Source organism: Cupressus sempervirens, chromosome 10, assembly GCF_028749045.1.
Source record: "Cupressus sempervirens isolate cs-2001-9-10 chromosome 10, ASM2874904v1, whole genome shotgun sequence".
Taxonomy (NCBI): domain Eukaryota; kingdom Viridiplantae; phylum Streptophyta; class Pinopsida; order Cupressales; family Cupressaceae; genus Cupressus; species Cupressus sempervirens.
In genome coordinates this window covers 33488967-33511116 of record NC_143127.1, presented here as the reverse complement: position 1 = coordinate 33511116, position 22150 = coordinate 33488967, and the positions used below count along the sequence as shown (strand labels likewise).

Sequence of the window (22150 nt, the reverse complement as noted above, 5' to 3'; positions counted from 1 at the left end):
GCACTAAATTCGTTGCTCTGCAAGAGAATTAGGGGAGAATTTGACGAGGAGCAGACTTTGTACAGAATTAAACCAGACTTTGAGGGTTGCTGGAGAGAATCTGAAGTAAACTCATTCTTACATTTAACAATAAGATCATCATTATCAGTTAGGCACAAATTATCAACATAAAGCATAAGGATCAACATTTTATCATCATCTACCTTAAATTACAAATTCGGATCTGCATTCTTCTTTTGAAAGCCCAAACTTAGAAGATAGTTATCAATTCTGTGATACCAAGCACAAGGGGCTTGCGTAAGGCCACATATAGCGTTTTCGGCTTGCACACATGTGACTCTCTGTCACGAATTACAAACCCTCCCGGCTGCTCAACGTAAACTTCTTAAATTACTCCATATAAGGATGTTGTTTTTACACAGTTGCAAGAGCAATGATTGTCCTGATGGAAGTATAACGTGCTACAGGAGCAAAGGTTTCTCCATAATCTATACCTTGTTTTCGTGAGAAACTGATAGCTACAAATTTGGGCTTATATTTCTCTATACTACAATCAACTACATGTTTAATGTTAAATAATCATTTATAAGAAACCACAACATTACCGTTTGGTCTCAGTACTATATCCCATACAACATTTCTAAGGATAGGGTGATACTCTTCCATCATTGTATCCTTCCACATTAGCTGATTTGAAGCTTATTCAACTCCGGAAGTTTCAGATGCAATTATGTGACTCATTAATACAACATAACCGACAAACTTTTGAGGCCTTTTACTTTCTCTGAAAGTATCACGAGGGGGATGCATAATTTTCAGCTTCTTCTATAATGTTTCTAGCCCATACAGGTCTTTCTTATTGGCTGGAGTAATACTGGGACCTGTTGAAGTGCCTAGAATCAACTGGATTAATTGGATCAACAAGATCATCTGAATCTGCATTCTCCCTCTGAAGCTCTATAGGTGGATCCGGATCAGTCATGACTAAAGGTTGAGGATGCTCAAAATCTTCTTCATCATTTTCAATGTTAGACTATTTGGATAACCTGCAAGCTACATCTTCATCAAATGCAACATCCCTTCCGATTTCGACTTTTTTTGTCTTGGAATATATACCCTGTATGCTTTTGAAGAATCACTATAACCAACAAAGGTACCTTTCTATCCCGAAAGTTCCAATTTTTTCTTTTCTCTTTTGGAAAGTGAATATAAACCGAGCATCCTAAAATTCTGAAGTAACTGATGTCTGGTTTAATACCTGAAAATGATTCTTCCGGTGTCATGTTGTCAAGAATCTGATGAGGACTATGATTCTGAATTTGAACTGCTATTCTGCAAGGTTTTACCCATAGAAATGTTTGAAGGCTTTGATCATGAATGATTGCCTTTTCTACCTCAACAATTGTCCCATTGTTTCTTTCAGCTACACTGTTTTGTTGAGGATTATAGGGAACACATTGTTAAAGTGTAGCTTCAGTAGAAGTGAAGTACACCATATATTTATTTTGTGATTCTCACACACACACACACACACACACACACACGTTCTTATAAACCTTGTTCCTCCTTGTACTGATTAAGGGTCAATGTATATATTTCAGACTGCTATATATATATATATATCTTGAAAGAAGTCGATCATCAAGTATCGGGCTGTTTAGACTAACAAGGTTTAAGTAAAATTTCATGAAGGCATGTCCACGTAGGGACATGACCCTACGTGGCCACGTAGAGTCATGTCCCTACGGGGGCATGCTCCTTCGTAAGTGTCTATATATATGACTAGTGAGATCGCTGGACAGATATCAATCCACGGCATATTCTGTCTTCAGCGATCAAGCAATTAAATCAGAGTGCAATTCAAGTTATTACTATTGCAGCAAGTTCTTCAGATTACAAGGTGACAGCTAATCAAATATCATTAAATAATATTTTCTGCTACAACAGAAATAACAGTGTATTATTTAAGTTGAAGACTCAGAATTTATAATACATACACTAAGGTAGTATAACAAATATAAGTACATACTTTATCAGAGATCCTAAAACTTAACACAGTATTAACACGATATTTATGAAAAATGTCAGATGCATATTCTTTTCCATTATCAGACCTTAAGATCTTAATCCTTTTGTTCGATAAATTTTCAATCAATGCTTTTAATTCTTTAAAACATGACAGCACCTCATCAGATTCCTTAAGAAAATGGATCCAACACTTAACGAGAAATCATCGATGAATGTAATATATGACCAAAAACCACTAAGAGATGCAACAAACATAGGACCACATAAATCTGAATGAATTAATTCTAGTATATCTTTGACTCTATATTTACTATTATGAAAAGTGCTGTTAATATTCTTACCTAGAGCGTATCCCTTGCTAACGTCTTCATTATACTGGTTCAGCTTTGGAAGACCAACTATAGTTCTGAAATTTAAATGTCCAAACCTCTTGTGCCATAGTTCATTTGAATCTGAAGTATCACAAGAAAGTGCCTAGATAGGATGAGCTGTAAGCTTGTGGAGGCAATCACGACATACCCCAATTCCATGAGCTGATTGAAAATCAGAATTCTTTTTCCATGCCAAGACTTTACCATCAGCAAAGGCAACTTGATAATCTTTGTTTTTCAAAGCTGATATAGAAATCAGATTTCATTTTATGCCAGGTACAAATAATACATCACTTAAGTGCAGTGGAATACCAGAATCCAATTCGAAAGATGTAGATCTAACACCTTTCACTGAGTAACTTGTATGATCATCAATAAATTATAATGACTTGTAAATGTGAATCTTTTTCCTTCAAATGAAATAGGTGTTCTTTGAACCCAGTAATGTGTCGTGACACACCATTTTCAATCAGCCATGTATCGCTATTTGTGGGAACATTGCTGGAAAGTGCAAAGATGAATAGGAAATCTTCAGAATTATCACTAGACTCTTTGAGGAGAAGAATTCTCAACCTTTTCAATAGCAACAAAAACATGAGGCTTTGGTCTCGTGGTGCAATCTCTTGCAAAATGACCATATTTATCACACCTGGAACATTGAACTTGAGAGAGGTCTCTCTTCATTTTCTTGAAGTCAGGGGCTGACTCAAAGCTCTTGTCTCTAGACCTAGACCTTTTAAAGTTCCCTTTCTTCCCTTTTTCTTTGGAAGTATGAGCTGCAAGTACTCATTTATCTTCATGATGAAATATTTGACCATTTCCTCTTGCTTTCAATCTACACTCTTCTTGAATACAATCTGCCATTAATATGTCAAATTTTGGAAGCTCATCTCTTCCACTAACACCTTGAATGAAGGATTCCCAAGAATGGGGAAGTCCATTCATAGTAAGCATAACTAGATCTTTATCTGAAAATCTTTCACCATTTGCACTAAGTTGATCCTTCAACTCTGTGATTTTCACACAGTATGAAACTACAGATTCACCGCTTGCCATCTTTACATGCTGTAGGTGATGTCTCAGTGCAAGTACTCTACTGCTATTATTAATCTCATACAAATCCTTGAGAGTCTTGAACATGTCCTTGGCTGATTCCAATTTTGAATTAACAAGAATCAAATGATCCTTGACTGAATCAATCATAGTCTTTTTATTCATAATCTTGTTCTTCTTCCACTAAATTTTTTCAGCATCATAAGATGGCTTTGCAACATCAGAACTGATATAATCTAAAATGTCATTCTCTTCAAAAGCAACCAGGAGCTTGGGATTCCATGAAGCAAAATTTGAAGAGCCATCTAACCTATGTTGAACTTTTAAACCATTTACCATTTTCACATACTGAGAATGACCAATTGAAAGAGAAACAAAAGAGAACACAAATGTAGAATTCTTCTAGTTCTAGATCGAATTCCTTTAGACCTGCTCTGATATCATGTTAAATTTGAACCAGAAATTTAACAATATTGAATATACAAAAATAAATTTGCAACAACACAAAACACAAATGAATATATCCTAGGAAAACCCCTCCTTACCGAGGGAAACTACCCAACTCACCAGAAATAGATACTTAATAAAGTTTCTCAAAACAAGATTATAAGAACTCTGCTTCTTTCAATGTCTTCAAAAGCTCAGTGATCTGAAGCAGATCAAAGTTCATAAAACAGAATAATGCAATATCAACTCACAATATGTCAAGCACAAAACACATTATTGATGTACATACATGAAGCATAGACCAAATAACAACATTCACAGTGCTCAGAATGTAAGCATGATACACTTATATTAGTCTCAACAAAAATCACGATAATAAAAACTGGAATGATTTTTAATCACTCAACTCAACGACAACTCCAATAGAATTATCTTTGCATACCATGCAATAAGATTGCCAAAAAATGCTTCTTTCTGATCTCTGCCAGTAACGATACAATAGAATAGACATTACATTAATCACCTCCTCAGAGGTGAATATAAAAACCGAATGTCTGCTGTTACACACATATTAATCAACGCTTTCAGAAACTAAATGAATGCCAACAGATCATAAGAAAGATTGTTGAAAATGTTGAGATAGACCATGTGAATGTCAGGTCATCAATAAGAAAACTAAAACTCACCACATCTTTCGGGCTGAATACTCAATACCACAAAATGGCCACCTAGGAGTCCAAATATTAAAATTGGTGGTTTAAATCACCAGACATAATCTTGAAATCATAAGTTATGCATGTATGATAAGTAAAGGCACAAACATATGTAATGGAAGCCGTCTTCAAGCAAAGGAGCTCAAACACGAACAAAGGAGGTTGCAGGGCAATCATATAAAATGATAGTCACCAGAGACGACGAACATAACCAGGAAATCATTATACAACAAAGAATTCTCACAGTAGCACAGCAAAATTGAAGAGGTAACTTGACTGAATTAGAATTAAGGACAACCATCATAGGTGAACTGATTTCTATCATAGCTATAATATTCAACAGGGGTGAGGGTTCTAAATTAAGATTTTGATTATAAGACAGAACACCTCTTTGAAGAAGACCATAATGCGTGCATCTTTAAGCTAAAGTAGGTCACCTATGTGTCATGATTTTTCTTTGCAATTTATGCCAAGAGGCATAACCTACAGTGCTAGCTGGGGTGTGGGGTGTGAAGCATCAGATGTCATAACCATGTTACTAAAATGAACAAAATTCTTTTGGACACTAGATTTATTCTTTAATTATGAAGACATACAAGATTTATCATTTAATTTATATGTCAGTGTTACCCAGGGACGTGTTCCTCATAAAATTTGTTCTGTCCCCCTTTTTGGGACGTCTGGGAAACTCAGAAACTTCCAGAAACCTTTCACTTGGCTGTCCCATAAAATTAATGTTCAATTTTTTATAATTTATTTGATTTTCACTCTCACGTGAACTCCAAAATCGAATTATTTAACACAAACATTATATGTTAAGGTTCTATAATCTATATGAGCATGCTTTATCCATGATTTTATATGATTATTTAAAATTTCCTTATATATTAAAAATTTTCTCTGTTTTTTATATAGCTGTTCTCACTGTCGTCCCCTACTGCAAGGAAAAATCTGTCCTGGAAACCAGCTTCCCCGAACCCCCCATCCCCTCATCTTGCAAATCTGGGGTAACATAGGTATATATTAATACCGACAATTACTCATATATATTAAATGGGAGTACCATTCGTTGAAATTGATGCTAAAGCAATAAGCAATAAGGAATCTCACTGGAGCTATCAGAAATAGTGGGTGACGTAAGATAATGGATTATAAATTTCTAAACCATGGATGAATCTTTGAGGAATAAAAACGAAGCAGCACTCCTATTGCATCCGGTAAAAAATAAAAACAAAACAAACAAATTACTGACATAAGTGGCTAATGGAAAAGTAAAATAAAGTTACATTCAAAAATTAAAACAAGTGTATTACTAAGAAGTAGTTTATTCTTAAATAAATATTAAAATTTATATGTCCATGTATGTATCTAGTATATAGAATAGTTCAAAAATTAGCTTTATATCTTTTCTTCATCTATTTACTTGTTTGAGTATTTACAGTAGTTCAAATATTAACATTTAACTTTAATATAGAAAAATAAAACAAATTGTTAGACACATTTAAAAATACTGTACACTAAGATATCAGGGTGAAGATGCCTATCTAACTTATGTCATAAATTAAATGTAGGCACCTCGAGATTGGTATGTCTTCTACCTAGATGTATTTAAGATATCTATATGAGTCATGTTCACTTCTTTTAGTAATAGGAATAATGTCTGTTATTTTATATAATTTCAGTAACCTTGTAGAGAAGAGATACAGAAGATTAAAATGAATAAATGAATAAGCTTCAAGGTGATGATTTTTTACTTTTTGACCCATTAGTGCTATCTATTGATAGTGACATAAGGATCTGTCTACTTAAAGAGAAATCATATTTTATTTTAGACAACTAATTAGAAAATCTTTCTTGCTTATTGCAGCTATTGGCTATCAGTGGGTAAGGCAGTATACTACAAGCTAATGGCTTGGATGTATGGATGGGTGGGTTTATATTCAAACTTGGTGATGGTAAACTCATCATGGACACAATCTCATATTGAAGTGTTATGGAAGATACATCAACAAATTAGAAGAGTCTACCCTCCCTGCAATACAGAGTCGCTTCAGGTAAGGCTAGCCCTTGTCCTTCATTTCATGTTAAACTGATTAACTAATTCAAAGTTCTGTGAAAACTATTCTGCTGGACCAGTACCATGCAAGTTTTCGTAGGTCATAGTTGCTTTATTCTTGTATATGTAGCTATTTGTACCTTGCCTTATTTTGTCCAGCTAAAATGTCAAGGGCAAACCTTTTGGATTAGTGGTGAGAACAGATAAAAGTTCCATTATAATGGATGGCCTTTTTATGCCTTATACCACTTTATATGGGATGGACCTGATTGTGACTTTGTAAACATGGTGTGTAATGTGTAGAGGTTGCTAATATATTTATGTGGGGATATTGCAAGTCCTGAAAAAGGAAAGTTATGCCATTCAGAGCCCTATTTGTGGTTGTCATTCATTGCATAAATGTACAGCTTGAGTAGGTCCGATGGTGAAGTTGTTTGTGCTAGAGGAGTTCACATGTTGAACTCCGGAAAGAGGTTGTGTTATATGCCTTGTTCAATAATCCCATAAATGGAAAATACTATCATCTTCAGGTGGGTGGTTCCATCCAAATTGATGCTCCTTTGGCTGTGATAAAAATCAACTTTTACCTTTTACATAATAATAGTGATAGAAAGCTGGAAACTACATGATAATAGTATATTGTAGATTTTGAAGGTAAAAAGTAAGATTTGCTTTGTGAGTGCTAGTTGGTCATGAATTTTCATAAATTGTCTGTATTATTGATTTTCAAGAGGCTTTGAGCTCAATCAGAGCTACAAACTGAGGACCATTGTGTACATATTCTGTTGTGTTTTTTAGCGGTCTTTGACTCCAGCTTGGGATGCACATTTTATAATTAGTCACAAATTGGGTGTGATTCCCTTATATATGATGGCCTTTATTTTTGAAGTAAATCATATATCTAGTAAAGTGAGTGTCCTCTACCAAATGATCTCTTAGATGATCTCCATACAAGATCTTTAGAAGGTAATCTTCTATTTTATACATAGCAATGAGAATCGTGCCGATTCACACAATTCGGCAATTTGATTCAAGCCAAACAATTTTTTGTGAATCGGTGAATCGAATCAGTGATGAAGCGTTTATGAAATATGTAATTCACTAAATTTCAAGGATTTTTTAAATGTGCCGATTTGATTCTGATTCATGGTCGATTCGCGATTCAATTTGGCCTTGCTGATTCCAATCTGATTCTGATTTTTGTTACTTTGGTTTTATATCACACATGGATGGATGACTTCAATTATAAGATGGTAACTACTTACCTACCATATCACTTATATGGTCCTTTCAGAATTCAGACCCCTAACGTACATACTCAAACCTCAGATCTCTTGTCTCCAAAGTGTACTATCAAATCTAAATTTGCTCAAATTCTTGAAATAAAATTCCCTAAGGACTGTCATAAGACCAATTTTCCGAGAAAACAGGTAAATTCTTTGCTACGTAAGGATGAAAAATCTTGTTAGTATGAAATTCTTCATGAATGAGATGGAAAACAAACAATGGCTAGTCAAGGAAAAGGTCCTATTCTTCCATTTCATAGAGCTTTTCCAAGTCATAAAACATTTGACTCTAGGTACAAGAAACCTAGAAAATGACTGGCTCTGCAGATATCTTGATGATGCAAAAGGAATATTTCATTGCCATATTCTCATTGAACTGTGGGAAAAAATTAAGCTTCTGAAAGTAGCCTTATGTTTGAAGATGCTTGGCCTTTTCATGATGTTAGGTGGCAATTTTATAAGTCACTTTCACCACAACTTAGAAAATTGTAGATACTTTGCAACTGACAGTTTTTAAGAGTCAATTGCAAAACAGTGGTTTGAGCCACAACTTGTGAGACAAAGTCTCTCCACTTCTCAAGGAAGGCTCCCCCCTCTTATTGCTACTGGAATCAATGAAACACTTAACTACTTATTTACACTAAGCTAAATCAGGGCGGGACATTCATCCTATTCTCTTATTTTCGAATAGATGTTACTATTACAGTTTTATGTCACTTACAAAGCATATGTTGGAGCGATAATTCTGACAAATAGAAGATTATACATAAGAATAACCTTCAACGTACCCGCATTTCATGTAACTAAGAAACTCATAAAAGCTCAAAGTCTTTCCACGACTCCTTAGATTTTTTTGAGATTAACAGTGAAACACATGCGCAACTCAAGGTCTGCAACACACATTTCACCGTGCATGCACATACTGTGAAAATAAAAGCAACACAAAGTTTGCAAATTACCTCCTTATTTGTGTGTCCTATGTTCATTTCAGGTTTTACAGGCAACCCAAAGTCTTCAAAGATCAAACATAAAACTAAATTATGCAGCTCAAAGTTTGCAAGATTGATTTCAAATCCCTTTTGAACAAAGCACAAAACTCGCAATCAACTCAAGAAAATGTTGTCAAACTATAGTTTGCATTGGCACAAAGTCTCAAAACAACTTGCTTCTTTTATTGAAAGCAATTTAACTAAGAAGCTAGGTTTGGACCCTAGAGCTCAGGTTTGAATCCGGATTCGTTTGGGTTTGGATTCGAGACCGGATCTGCTTCGGGTCTGGGCAAGGTCCCTGTTGGGGATTGTGGGTCCGCCTGGGTCCGCTTCCAGGCAGAGTCCCTATTGGGGGCTGTGGGTCCATCTAGGTCCTTGCGAGGACCCGGGTGGACCTACAATCCCCAATAGGGATCAAGGATCCGGGCGGACCCACACTCCCTAACATGGACCCTGCCTGGAAGTGGACATGGGAAGACCCATAGTCCTCAGCAGGGACTTGTGGCTTGTTGGGCCAAAAAAGTGACTTTAAAAACATAAAACAACCAACTTTTTTTTATTCTCTACCATCATGAACATAGATTAATGAGTGAGTATTTAATGTTTATCTTTGACATTTGGTATTGATCAATGATCAAGTAACGTTGATATATTCATACTATGAAATGACTTTGTAAGTTAGTTTTACAATTATGCACGTTTCTCTATATATATATATCTATATACACCCACGAACTCACATGGGAAAAAAAGATTTTGCTTGAACCCATGAACCCGAACATGAATCTATCCCCCAACCCAAACTCGAACCCGAATTGACAATTTAGCAATTTAATCTACATCTAAGCTCAAAGTCTTAGAGTGCATAAAAAATGATAGAGTTTTCTTCCATTGCCAAAAGATGAAAATTGTTACAACCCCTATAGGTTAACATTTGTGATCCCCTTTTTCGACAAGTGCGCTAATGTATTGCCTTTGTCATTATAGATTAGTTCAATTTAGTTTGATTTTTTTTTATATTGTTTAGATGATGTTTATTCAAGTTGATCTAATTTGTGTCCTATGGTATTAATTCAGATCCTAGTTCAAGTCAATTTTAAATATTTATAACTATTGTTTAATAAATTATTAAACAATAAAAGTAAATAAATAAGTGCTAAAATAATAAAATAAATAATATAAACATTATCACAACCCTTTATAACTTCCCATGTACAATTTAATTATTTCATGGCAGGTATGTAAGTGTGATGTTTAGATTATTTTGTATGATTAAATTATATTTTCATTTTATCTAAATATTCATTGAAAAACCTCGCGACCAATGATTAAATATAAAATAAAATAATATAAATATATTAGACCAAATATTTAATAATTGTTAACCAATATAATTCTTAAATCATCTAAATATTTTAATAAACACTGTGATACAAATAAATTATACACTATAAAATAAGTGAAGGTATGAGTATAATAATATTAAAACATAACACGGAAAACCCTATTAGGGGAAAACCATGGTGGGGATCAAACCCACTAGATAAGCTAGTAGCACGTAAACCCTATTAAAGATACAATGAGAATGCTCATGCATTCATACTCACTGCCTAGAGCTCAATGCTCAAAGATACAAAAAAGGGCAACAACCCTGAGATTACAACAAGGGCAAAACCCCTGAAATGGACAACAATCCTCTAAATTATTAACTAACTAATAGTCTCTCTAATATGCCAATACAACTCAAATTAAGTGCATCAACATTCTATCTCAATAGATTCCAATCATACCTTTTCTTTCAATTACAAATATAACATGCTTGCACACCTTTGCATCTCATACAGTCATTGCATCATCCATCATTGCCACTACAAAATGGTTTCATCCTTTTATACAAAACTAGGTCGGCCAAGATTAAGACCTCAATCACAATAATACATTACTTCAACCAATGCTATCCAAAATATGTTGATTAAGACATAACTAGGACCCAAATAAATAATCTCCAACATGCCACAATCCGTAGATCATGCTCACAATCTAATGCAACATGCCAACTGACCAAGTCATCCAAGGGTTTAGGGTTTAGGGTTTAGGATGCATCAACATGCTTCATATAACCTTTTGAACCCAATCACATGGCCCAACGCAATCCAGTAACAAGAGTAGGTTACTATATAAGAAATAACAAGACGTATCCTGAAATCCCAAAACAATAACATCTCTATCTTAGAACCACGAACAACTCTCGCTAGTCATCATGAACATCACTTAGCAATCTCTGTCATCAAAGAAAAATAACTTGCCCATCTTTAAATCATGAACCATTCCATCTGAGAACACATATCTAAGTCCTAAGCGTACCACTAGGTTACCAACAAGAAATTTGCATAACCGATCCACACCGATCCAAATGCTGCAACATTGTCATCACCAAAATAACCAGAAAGGGCTAATAACCAGTTTCTGATCATCACATTGTAGCTCACTCAAATTTTCACATCAACCTCTGCGATCCAACAATGATTATCTACAGACATCCATGAATCCATCTGTAACTTCTCACCATCTGATCATTAATACAAAAGACACACCAAGCCAATCTCACCATAGAATAAACTGTCAATATTATCAAGAAAAGAAATGTGTTGACATCAATGACAAAACATTGATGCCAGAACATATAATGCAATCTACTGCAACAAACCCAACATTATGTTTACTTACATATATATATGTATAATTACTCGTTATGATTTTAATATACAAATTCCCAAACAATAGTAATCAATGGACACTTATTGTAAGAATCTGCCTAAGGCAAAGAATGAAATGCCAAGATGTAGAAGCTCAATTGATAGCACAAAAAAGATAGACAAAATGATTGATTCAATATTTGATCAAATAATAATGTATACAAAATCAATACAATATTCAGATGAATACGAAATAGACGTGCGTAAATACATCAGAAGCAGTAGCAGGGGAAGCACCAGTAGTAGATCCAGCAGGATATATGGATGTGTTCCAACAAGTGATGATATTCTACTACCTGTTTGTGTTCCTAGAAGTAGACACGCACCCCCATAGCCCTTTCAAATAGGCAATGCACAATAACTAGGAGATATGCATGAGATAACCTATCAACTAGACAAGTGTAATCACATGTCCACTAAATGTGAATCATCCTCCATTGTACAACAAAGTATGTGCAACAATGAGAGGATGATAATGTGATAAGAGAAAAAGGTGGATTTCAAACACAAAAGAGGTATGAGATTACAATCGACTCCACCTCAAGCGGATTTCCCAAACACCATGTGCAAAAATGAGATTCAAACTCCTGTGTATCTACATGACAGTTAATATGCAAATGCATTATCCCAAGTAAACTTAAGTAAAGTGTAATCAGGAATATTTAATCACACCAACACTTATTTCTAATATTTGTGTTTAGACGATACTTATAGCAGATGTGACTATTTCCTTGCTTCCCTTTTGTATTTTCCTTTTACTGGCAATGGGTGTTTGCGAATTATATCTTGTTCTACCTTTTATATCTCACCTAATCGGAAGTTGACACTCAGAGGCTTGTCTCTTTACAACACCTTTTTCACAACTATTGGGTAAGCATTCCTTTATGACTGGTCGCTAATATCTGCGATTGTTAATAATTAACTGATAGTATTCAGGTAATAACTAACGATATTCCTTTGATTATTGTTGTTATTCATTTCACCCACTTGGTCTTTTCTTTAGGGCATGCCTTTGATCCTTTATACTGAACAGTGGTGTGAAGTAATTGCTGGCACCATGAGTATTTTATTGCAGCGGATACCAAGGTCGCTACTGCCATCAACTAATTGTTGTTAGCTGACATAAGGTTTTTCCTTCTAATCGTTATTTATCATGTCATTAGCTGAGCTGTTATGAGTTTGATATAACATCTGAGTAGACTCCCTGTGTTTTTATAACATCTTAATATTATGGTCTACTGGTTCCTTTTGACTTAGTCCACAGATTATTTCTCCCTTATATCTATTTTGCATTTGCAATTCGGAAATACCAATTTTGAGGCATGTACACGCGGTGGTGTTTGTGGCTTTTTTTCAATGGGTGCAGTGTAAACTGTAGAGTTGTGGAAAGACTATTAGGAGGCGGTGCATCTGCTACATCTGGAAACAATACTGGGGAGACTCCTGTGCACACTGCTACAGGCCATGGCTACCTTGAAGCCCTTCTCATAATTATAATGAAGCATGTCGGATGTACAAATGTAATTCAATAAAGAGATCTCTACATTATGCTCTGAAAAATAATCAACTTGCGTATGGTACTTTCTTACTTAGATATGGAGCCAACTGAGATGTATTAAGTTTTGAGGAGTCATAAGGGTATTCCACCTGTGTGTTCTACTGAGATGTGTGCTTTGTTAAGTCTGAATAACTACCTTCTTGAAGAAGCATGTGATACGTTTATTGCTTCGAAAATTGCAATCCCAAAGGATTAAAATACTCACATTTCCAGAAAACATAGGGAACTGATTCACTGTCTACACATTGCCCTTCTCCTGTCAAGCATTCCAGATTCTGTTTTTGAAATAACCACTTCTGCTGTATCTAATTCACATTTGTCCGTGGCAAGAGTGGTATCACAAACTCCTGCTTACTATTTACCGCATGGGGTAAATAGATTAACGCACACAAACAATAGACAAGAACAGCAACAGCAGTACTCCTTTTATTATTTGCATATGCCAAGAGATTACATAATGCTTCTGATGATAAGATGCTTTACAATGATCCTAGATAGGGTATAAATACTTCCTGCCGAACCTTCCTGAAGGGGTCCGTCGGCTACATAACAATACTAATCTACTCGTCAGACACAAAATCTTTATTGATGACATGAACCCGTTGGCTACACAGTTTCACCGATGACACCATCCCCCCCCAAAAGAAAAGTCGTCTCCTGGCAACTTCAAAACTAACAAAAATAGGAGACCACAAAATACAATATAGAAAGAATATACACTAGAGAGGAGGCTGCGATCTTGAAGAATGCTACTGCTGGCGCAATTCATAGACTTGATCCGTTCGGATGCTCAAATCGTTCTGAATCCATGTATTAACCTCTATAGCTTCCTTCAGAAGAAGCGCTGCATCCTGAGTCTTCGCTAACTGTAATTCCCGCTTAGCCGCTTCCTTATCTTGCAAAAGTGCTGCATGCTCAGCTGCCCACGCTGCTTGCTAGCTAGCCAAATCCACATTTACCTTTTCTCTAACCTCCCTCTCTGCTGCCAGTTACCTCTCAGCTGTGACCTTGTCTGCTTCCCTGTCTGCCTCCGCACGCCTGCAAGCATAATAGACTTATTTGTACAATCCTACTATCTTGTGCGCCAGCTTCTCCATCGGGGTGGTGCACGCCCCAACTCAGGCTCGGTGGCCCAATCCGCCAACATCTCTAATATCTCATTTGCTGGCCATCATCTGTCCTCAAAACATGAATGGAACCGCTGCGGACAAATCCCCCTGATATAAGCCCGGACCAAATGCCACTCTCTCCGTCGAGTCATAGCCTGCAATGCCACATTTTGTCCCTTCTGCAGCGCAACCCGCATGGCCCTAAGGTAGTCTCTACATCTGTCCTCATCTGACCCATAATCCTCCTTCGCCACATTGTCCATGTTCCATTCTCCATCACTACCCGTCTCCGCCATTGCTGCGGTAACCATGTCCACATTTGGTGCCACCTCCTCATTCTTGGGCGCATCTTCGGACTATGGAATTTCCACCTCCTGTGGCTCTGATATGGCTGCTGGTCTTGGAGGGACTCCATGACTTGGGGACTAAATGGACAGTTCGACCTCTGCAGGAATGAGTCGGAACTGCTACTACAAAAATGTGCTCGCTTTATCCATCACCTCCATTCTCTTGGGTTGCTCTGTCTGTGCTGTCTTGATGCTCGCCTCTTGCTGTGCCGACTATGCCTCTGTTAACAAGGAGGATGAAATAGTGGCCACCGCATCTGAACCAATCACATCCAAACGAACCTGGGGTTCAGGCTCTGACGTTGGCAACTCTATCAACTCTGGCTCTGCTAGTGCAACAGGGTTTGGCGTACAATCCTGGGAAGGCATGCCCTCGGGTGAAACATCTGCGGCGACCGTTGGAAAAGCAACCTTTGTAGTGGCCGCCAGTGCAACAACATTTGTCGTTCATAGGACACCATCTGCCACTTCCCGTGGAACATTTGCTATTGTCCGTGGGACAACATCTGCCACCGTTGGTGGGGTCATAATGATCGATGCATGACATTGACCAAACAGAGGAATGTGTGAAGTGGTGGCGGACAAGTGCGCCGAAGTTGACAACTGCGACAGGGTGAAAAATGTGGGCTCGCTAACCGTTGGTTCGCGGCCAACATCCACAGAAGTACTCTCTTCCTCGTACATAGCCCCATTGCTCTCTGAAGTGTCCTCCCGTCCGTTGTCCGTGTCCTCGTAAGCCTCCAATCCTCGGAATACCTTCTTTTGCCCCATTGTTGTCCCACCTGTGTCCAAATGTCTCCAATAGAATATTGGAAGCTCTCCTTGTGCCAACTTTCCTCGCGGAGGAGCCTCACAATCATCCATCGGTAGCTGATTAACTGCTACCTCCAGAAACAAGCCAATGGCATGGTGCAGCATAAAGAACGTCTGGTGTTGGAGTGTCATGAACTACTCCATCCGGTCGGCGTGGACTGTGGCCCAATCGTACACTGTGCCATTCATGAATACAATTTGTGGTAACGCTATATCTGACGCTTGACTTGTCCTTGTCAACTTACTCTTAATGACATCCATGATGCACCTCCAATGGCCCTCCCGAATAAAATCTCGCCGAAGCCCTCTGCACTTAGACCTCTTTACCACTGACTCCATTTCCTCATGCGTAAGATCACGGCCTACCAACTTCACCCAATACTCTTTCCGTTCTTGTGATAGCTTGTGGTTCTTGATTTCCACCTTCCGACCTCCTGGGCCAGGGGTGCCGAAAACCCTAGTGAAATCCTTAGGTTTAAAAGAAATCGTCATCCGATGCTTCTTGTATAGAAATGTGCTGGTTCTGCTGTGCCGATTAGATGCTTCTATCATGGTGCACAAAACCGATTCAAACAATTGAATGGAGAAAACTAGAAGCTAATGGCCCAATGCACTTGTGCCCGTATCAAAATCTGCTTAATTACCTTTGTGTCCGGAGTCTCTTGCCACCATTTCCGGCTCTCGCTGTCATTGAGTCCCTCAAACTGAACCGTAAGATGAGTGAGTTCGGCTCTTACTTTTTGCTTCTTACTACTAGAAGCGGATGGCCCTATCACTCGGATTCCAGAAGGTAAAACTCTGGCATTCTTCTCCATACTTGTCTTGAGTTGGTTCTTCCATTGCTTCCATTTCTCTGCTGATTCCATATAATTACAGCTTCTTTCTTGCCTTTATAATATAGGGTTCCTGTCGCTTTTGCCTTTCCATGGAGAATATGCCTTAGATATATATATTTTTTCTTTTTCCCTTTCATTGCCTCCCTCTCCCGTTGGTTTCCTTTTAACCACGACTGGAAGATTACTAGTCCGCGGAAGTGGTGTTGTGCACATCTGTTAAAACAACTATCAATACCTTCCTTCCTCCTGCGCATGGATGTTCTGGTATAAAGTTAACATCCTTGGAAGATAAGAGTTTACACTGCTGTAAACATATGGTAACCATCTGCGGATTAATACTCTGTTTGCGGGGGAGTCTAGAGTTTATGCTGTGATTCTAACACCAAACTCATAACCATCTCCACATAACCATCTCTGCGGAAGCATGAAGTGTACCATTGCGGAAGCAAGAGACACGCCTCTGGAACAGAAGACATGCCGCGGAGATTAAAAATATTTGTAGACCGCGCAAGGTAACGTCTGCGGAAGAGAGGCTTTAAAAGAATGAAGTCAACAAGCATCCAAGACCATTAGTGCAGGTGATGTAGCAGAGTAATCACAACTCTTTATCGCACCCCCGGTTTCCTGTTTGCTTGGCTACTAAAATGCTGACTGCGGGAAGGGATAAGTAAAAGCGTGGTCAAAAACAACCATGCGGAACAGAAGACACCCCTTCACCGAACATCGAGTGAAGTCCACCGAAACTGTTCCATGGATCGTGGGACCACCTGTTCGCGAAACAGGTGCCCACTGATGGTCCGTGGAACCCCTCCACGGTATTCTTTTTTTAAAAAAAATTTTAAATTTTAAATTATTATTATTATTATTATTTTTAATAAAAATACAAGCAGCTCAATTTTCCCTCCAGACTTTGCCATGCTGTGATGACGAGGGAGTCGTTTGGACTTCGTCCTTCTGTGACAATGAGGGAGTCTTCCTGGCATGGTACATCTTTAGCTTCGACCCGTTGACTGCCTGAGGCACTTCTTGTCCGTCCAAAGTCCACAATTTTATTGCTCCATTGTCACCTACCTCCCGGATCTGGTATGGCTCGACCCATCTGACCTTAAACTTCCCTAGTTTGATTTCGTTTCGCCCATCATACTTCAACACCAATTGCCCCAGCTGGAACCTGTTGAGTTTGAGGTGCTTATCCTGCCACGCTTTGCGTCTGTTCTGTGTCACCTTCGTGGCCCATTGTGCCAATAATCACTTCTCCTCGAGCTTATTTAGATTATGCAATCATTCCCTCAAGCTTTCCATGTCGCCTAACTTATTTTCTAGCGCGATCCTCAGGCTCGGTATCATGAATCCCACTGGTACGAATGCCTCCTGTCCGAACATCAATTGAAACGATGTGTGTCCTGTTGTCACCTTGTACGCTGTGCGGTATGCCCAAAGGGCAGAGGGCAATTTCTTCTCTCAGTCTTCATCTTCAACTGCACAAGACTTGTAGATAATTGATACTAGGATCTTGTTTGTAGCCTCAGCCTGTCCGTTTGCTCTCAGGTAGTACGAGCTCGATAATGAATGATAGATCTTGAATTCAGTGGTGAGCAATCAGATAACATGGCTAACGAAGTGTCCACCTCTATCACTTGTTAACTTTAATGGAATCTCGTACCTGGTAATGATCTGTTCATAAATAAATCTTGTCGTGTTGATTGTCGAGTTATCCTGTAGTGTGTGTGCCTCCACCCACTTATTTAGATACTTCGTTGTGACAACAATGTATCGGCACCTTCTAATCGTGCTCACCTTCAGGGGTCCGATGAAATCCAATCCCCATCTTTCAAATAGTTCTTGCGTGTGGGAGGGGTTAACCGGCATAAAGTCTCTCTTTAGCAGCTTCTCGGCCCGTTGGCAAGTGTCATAACCGATGACCCATTCCTGCGCATTGTTGTACACTGTTGGCCACTACAGTCCTGCCAATAGTATCTTCCTTTCCGTGGTGTCGGATCCCATATGTCCTCCTGCTGGTCCCTCATGTGCTTCCTTCAATACTTTCGGTATTTCCTCCTCCAACACACATCGTCTGAGGATGTGATCCAGCCCCATTTTGTACAACAATCCATTAATCAACTGAAATGTACGGCTACTTAATACCAATTTCCGTCTTTCATTCTCTGGCATCTCCCTTGGTGGTTGTCCCATGGACAGGTACTCCCCAATACTGGTATACCATTTTGGTAGTACTGCAATTTGGAATAGCTGTGCATCGGGGAAATCATCATTGACGCTTCCATCGACTGGTTCACTTGTTTTAATCCATGACAGATGGTCTGCGCTGACATGCTTCTTCCCAACCTGTACAATGATTTTGAAAGTGAATTCCTATAGCAAAAGTAGCCATCGACTGATTCTTCCTTGGATGACCGGTTTATTTACTAGGTACAATAAAGCCTGATGGTCCACATAGAATACAAACGGTGTTGCCAGCAAGTAGTGTTAGAACTTTTGTATTGCGTAAACCATGCCCAATACTTCTCGTTTCGTTGTGCTCTAGTTTTGTTCTGCTTTTGATAACAGTCGGCTGGCAAAGTATATCGGGTGATCCAACCTCGTGGTTACCTGTCTGCGTCAAGGTTGCTCCGATCGCATAGTTGGACGCGTCAACGTGAACATGAAATTCCTTGTTCCAATCCAGGTACACCAAGATGGGTGCCATAGCCAATCGTACCTTCAGCCCTTCAAATGCCTCATCCTGTTCTCTGTCCCATTTGAACGGTTCTCCTTTGCATGTTAACTTGTCCAACGGGTATGATACTTTGGCAAAATTTTTAATGAACCTTCTGTAATAGCCTGTGTCCCAGGAAAGACTTTACCTCCGTTATATTGGTGGATGGCTGCATTTCCAATATGACCTTGACCTTGTCCAGATTTGTCTTCAATCCCTCCTTACAGACTATGTGTTCGAGCAGTCTTCCCTGGGGAACCATGAGTTTGCATTTCTTTGGGTTCAAGGCTAGTCGCGCCCTTCAACATCTTTCCATACATTCGCTCAGCACTGCTAGATGTCTGTCCTCGGCGCTGAATACAAACCAATCATCCAAGAACGCTTTGAAGTTTCCGACGGACATTTTGTCAAAGTTGTGCAGTATGATCTGTTGGAATGTAGTCGGCGCGTTGCACAGGCCGAATGGCATCCAGTTGTATGCGTACACCCCATCTTCTACGACAAATGCCATTTTCAATTTGTCCTCCTCTGCTATGGAAATCTGATTGTATCCGGAAATCCCGTCCATAAAGGAATAAATTTCATGACCTGCGACCTCCTCCAATATACTGTCTATAAATGGAATCGGAAAGGGATCCTTGATTGTGACTACATTAAGGCATCTGAACTCTATGCATATCTAGATCTGGGTGGTGTCATTCTTCAGTCAGATTACTATGGGTGACATCCATTCACTTGTTTGAACTTTGAAAATAATATCGGCTTCTAGCATCCGGTTGATCTCTTCTATAAACCGTGCCGCATAGTTCTTATTCATCGTTTAGGGTCGCTTCCGTACAGGCACTGCTCCTTCGACCAGTGGGATGCGGTGCACACACAACTCCGGCGATACTCCTTTCAGATCCTTGTATGTCCATGCGAATACATCTTTGTATTCCAAAAATATCTTGAATGCTGCTGCTTTCAGTACTGGATCCCAGTTATCTCCCACCAGTATGTTTCTTGGTTCGGGCTTATCTCCCAAATTCATGGTTTGCAGTGTGGCTTCATTGTATTTGATTGGCTCCCCCTCACTAAATGCACGAGCAGGTGTTTCATCTAGTAGCACATCCCCCTCTTTTATTTCTTTGAATTCTCTTGGAAATTCATCTCCGCTGTGCCTTTCCTCTATTGTTAGTACGTTGCAGCTCTGGAACAATTCATAGTCCTCCTTCTGCCAGTGGAAAAGACCATTCACCGAATCCAAATCGTCGTCCATTGATCCTCCTTCCAACCGCAAGACTCCCTCCTAATCTAGTTCTATAAGCTGCCTCCCTTCATCCTCTTCTTCGGAATCTAATGACAGAGCTTCTTCCCCCACCATTTGCATGTGTAAATCAATGGTGAATTTCCGCCCTTTGCTTTCAAGTGATAGTGTTTTTCTTCCAGTCCTGTTTAACTCTGGCTTGTATGAGCCACCCTCGGCCTAGAATGGCATCGTATCCTTTCCTCTTTAGTGGGATCACGACGAAGTCAAGCAAGAATGGCTGTGTTCCAATTGCCATTGGTTGTACCATCAAGACGCCGAGAGGTTTAATGCCGTGTTGGTCTGCTGTCAGCAACTGGAATGTAGGTGGCCATAACGTCGGCTGTCCCAACCTCTTCCAGGTATCCTTGAGTAAGACATTCACGCTGGACCCTCCGTCGACAATTGTGTCCGTCAGCACATTTCCCAAAATCCCCATCTCGACGATCGCCGGATGCCATCCGGATGTGAGGGCTATGTGAGGGCTAGCAGCATTGGGTCGTCTCCACCTGTGGCAATTTTCTTCCCTCTTCCTGGTTCTCTTGGTAACTTAGCAGTTGGCGCAATATTTGTGAGTGCCGATTGGAGCTGAGGCATTGGGAGAAGCAAAACATTTTTTTTTTAATTATTATTTTTTTTTAAGAGGGGTAAACGCTTTGTCCTGGAACTATGAACCAGTGAGGCCACAAACGGAGGACCTCATCCCCATGAGATTTGAACCTTGATGGCAAGGATAACAACTCAACAATTTGCCCATCATAGCATGCCACTATTGGCAAGCAAAACATTTATTTTGATGGGTACCTAAGTTTGTAATATTTGGCGTACGATGTTTTGTTCCACGTAGTTCCTTGCCGAGGTATCGGTGGTGTCCTTCAATTGAGATGTTTCCGCCTGTGCTGCTTTTCCAATTTCTGCCCGTGCTTTCTCCAATTTCCTCTTTTCTTCCATCAGGTCGGGGTACAGTTTTGCTTGCCTCCATGTAATTGTGAGAACCTTCTCTTCATCCGTCCTGATGGTGATCAAATTCACTCCTGATTTCGGGCACTTGGCATCTTCATGATTGTTGGGTCCGCACCATCAGCATAATAATTTTGGTGTGTTTGCCGTTATAAAATCTCGGGCAAAGTGGCCCCACAATTACATGCTTGGCATTGAACCATCGGCTGGCTGTTTGCATTGTATTGAATTCGACTTCGGCTCCTATTATTATTGTTATTGTTTGCATTGTTGTTGTTCTGCCCACGTCTATTATTTTTGTACCCTCCCGACGTGGCACCTGCATTATTGGTGTTTCCACTACCTCCTGACGCGGAAGCCTCCTGTGTGAGGAGCACCTATTGAGGTACTCTGGCTTTCATATTAAAGGGGCATTCTTTTGTGGAGTGTCCCATGATCTAGTAGATGTCACAGAATTGGTTCTTTGGACAACACCCTTTGGTGTGACCTTCTGTCTTACACTCCGTGCACCATAGGTCGCTTCCCTTCATTTTTTTGTGCATGTTCTTAAATTCTTTCATCATACGGATCATGTCCTTTTGGAGACCTTGGACCTTCTTGCTGCTGCTTTCATCATCACTGCTATCTTCTCCCGAGGACGCATCATCATCTGAATCCGATGAACTACTCTTCTTTTTCTTTTTTGTCTTTTGCTCACTTTCTAAGTTCATCGCTCAATTGTATGCTTCAGTGTATGATGATGGCGGCACAATTTTCATCTTCTTTCACAACTTCGGGTGTAGGCCTTCAATGAACCATCTTTTCTGCAGCCCATCAGCCAGCTTGTT

At 39.2% G+C, this 22150-nt stretch overlaps 1 protein-coding gene across 3 annotated transcripts in view; it reads left to right on the top strand.

The window, feature by feature from the left end:
* The window catches only part of LEW3 (UDP-Glycosyltransferase superfamily protein), a 135917-nt gene that overhangs the window by 53020 nt on the left and 60747 nt on the right, over positions 1 to 22150 (top strand). For all 3 annotated transcript variants that reach the window (XR_016356994.1, XM_089804530.1, XM_089804529.1), the window contains one exon: positions 6480 to 6666. Coding sequence is in view for 2 of the 3 variants with exons in the window: in XM_089804530.1 (XP_089660656.1) it covers positions 6480 to 6666 (187 nt within the window). In the remaining variant the exon portion in view is untranslated. The remainder of the gene's footprint in view (positions 1 to 6479; positions 6667 to 22150) is intronic.